The sequence below is a fragment of the Arachis hypogaea genome, chromosome 4 (assembly GCF_003086295.3).
Source record: "Arachis hypogaea cultivar Tifrunner chromosome 4, arahy.Tifrunner.gnm2.J5K5, whole genome shotgun sequence".
Taxonomy (NCBI): domain Eukaryota; kingdom Viridiplantae; phylum Streptophyta; class Magnoliopsida; order Fabales; family Fabaceae; genus Arachis; species Arachis hypogaea.
This window is the reverse complement of record NC_092039.1, coordinates 21,463,152-21,465,159: the sequence shown is the minus strand read 5'-3', so window position 1 is coordinate 21,465,159 and position 2,008 is coordinate 21,463,152. Positions and strand designations below refer to the sequence as shown.

The following is a 2,008-nucleotide window of genomic DNA, read 5'->3' as shown; positions in this document are numbered from 1 at the left end:
ATAACCACTTCTTTGTCATTGCCTTTGCAGTTGTCCCTAACGAATGCAAAGACACATGGAAGTGGTTTTTGACATTCTTACAGGAGGACTTGGGAGAAGTGACACAGTTTGGCTGGAATTTCATTTCGGACCAGCAGAAGGTAACATGTCTAACTTAACTATGTTAATTTCATTGTTGAACTATGTTCATGGTTGGTATTCATTTGTTTACTAATTTGTATGTATGATGCCTGAAGAGTTTGGAGCTGGCCATAAAAGAAGTTATGCCTAATGCACACCACAGAAACTGTGTCCTTCATATCTGAAAAAATTTTATAAAGCATTTCAAGGATCAGCAAACGAAACAATTGGTATGGGAATGTGCACGATGCACCACATTCGAAGAGTTCAACACTGCTACGGAGAAAATGAAGAAAGTCAATACTGGAGCTTGGGAGTATCTTCAAAGATTTGAGCTTGCAGTGTGGACTAAGGTTTACTTCAGTCATGGTCCCAAAGTTGACAATATCACGAATAACATGTGCGAGGTATGGAACGCAAAGATTGTCGAATACTGTGAAAACCAATTCTTACGATGTGTGAGGACTTAAGGTGCTACCTGATGAGAAAAATGGCAACACATAAGAGAAAATTGGAGGCTTATTATGGTCTATTGGCCCCTGTACAACAGAAAAAATTAGATGAATTTATTAAGTCTAGTGCCAATAAGTGGAGAGCAATTTGGTCCGGAGACAGCGACATAGTTCTATTTGAGGTGCATAGGGGAAACCACAAGATGGGGGTAAATATACATCAAAGGACATGTAACTGCAATGTATGGCAACTCACTGGTAATTCTATGTTCCAACTCATTACCTCTATGTATTGTACACCTGATTATTGCCATAGTAAAATACTGTACTTTGCTTCAGGAATGCCTTGCAGGTATGCCGTTGCAGTCATGTACAAGATTGGGTTGAAGCCAGAGGAGTTTGTGCATAAATGGCTGACAATGGAATCCATTAGGGCCACTTACAAACATTGCATCAAACCTATGAATAGTAAAGAGTACTAGATTCCATCTACTGCAATACCATGTGATCCTCCACCAATAAAGAGACCAGCACACTGCTCAAAAATGAAGAGGAAGGTTGATCCAGTTGAGAAAGAAATGCACCTGAACAAGGCAAAGAAGAATTTTGAAGTCACATGCAGTAAGTGTGGCCAAACTAGGCATTACTACAAGACCTGCAAAATAAAGCTAAGGACCCAAACTGGACACCTATGACCAAAAAAGAGAGCAGGGCTGCTAAGTTACAGATTGTAGTCACCAATGTTCCCAGCCAGAACACACCACATGTATTTTAGGGTTTGATTTGCCATATTATAGACATGGTCAGGGTCTTAAGTGTCTGGTATTTTAATGGTCAGGGTTCGATTTATCTTACTTAACTATTGGTTATCCATTTCACTAGGATCAGCCACAACAGGGCACTAGTGCAGCTGCACCTCAAAGTGATCCTTTGGTAAATATTCTTTTCACCCACAGTCCTATTGGTAATTTTTGTTATCTGACTACAAAGTTCTTGGTCTAGGGAAAAGTAAGGAAAAATAAGAAAAATCAACCTAAAGTGATTAGAAGGTCTAATCCTTCACTTACTCAAGATCATGTAGATGAGATACCCCTCTCACAAATTGTACCACAGGCAGAAGAGGTACTGTTGTGTGAATATATAACTTGTCTTTATTCAATATTTTCTCAATGCGTAACTATATTCTTTTATTGTTTCAGTCTGTATTAGATACAATCAACTTGAATCACATGCCACACAACAGCCCATCTTTACTGAGCAGGTGAATTAGTTGCAAATGAGGAAGCACCCTATTGTAAGGCCTCCAGTGCCTCCCACATCTGTTCCACCAATGGTTAACCAATCTGCTCAACCAGCAATGGGGGTCAGGCCTTCTGTTCCACTAATGGTTAACCAATTTGCTCAACCAACAATGGGGATCAGACCTTCTTTTCCAC

The 2,008-nt window shown here is 39.8% G+C and overlaps 1 protein-coding gene across 1 annotated transcript; it reads left to right on the top strand.

Moving 5' to 3' along the window:
- Positions 1–610: 610 nt before the first annotated feature.
- On the top strand, positions 611–1,054 carry LOC140184072 (uncharacterized). The gene has a single exon (XM_072234357.1). It carries the CDS (start codon positions 611–613, stop codon positions 1,052–1,054), a length of 444 nt encoding a protein of 147 aa, XP_072090458.1.
- Positions 1,055–2,008: the final 954 nt, after the last annotated feature.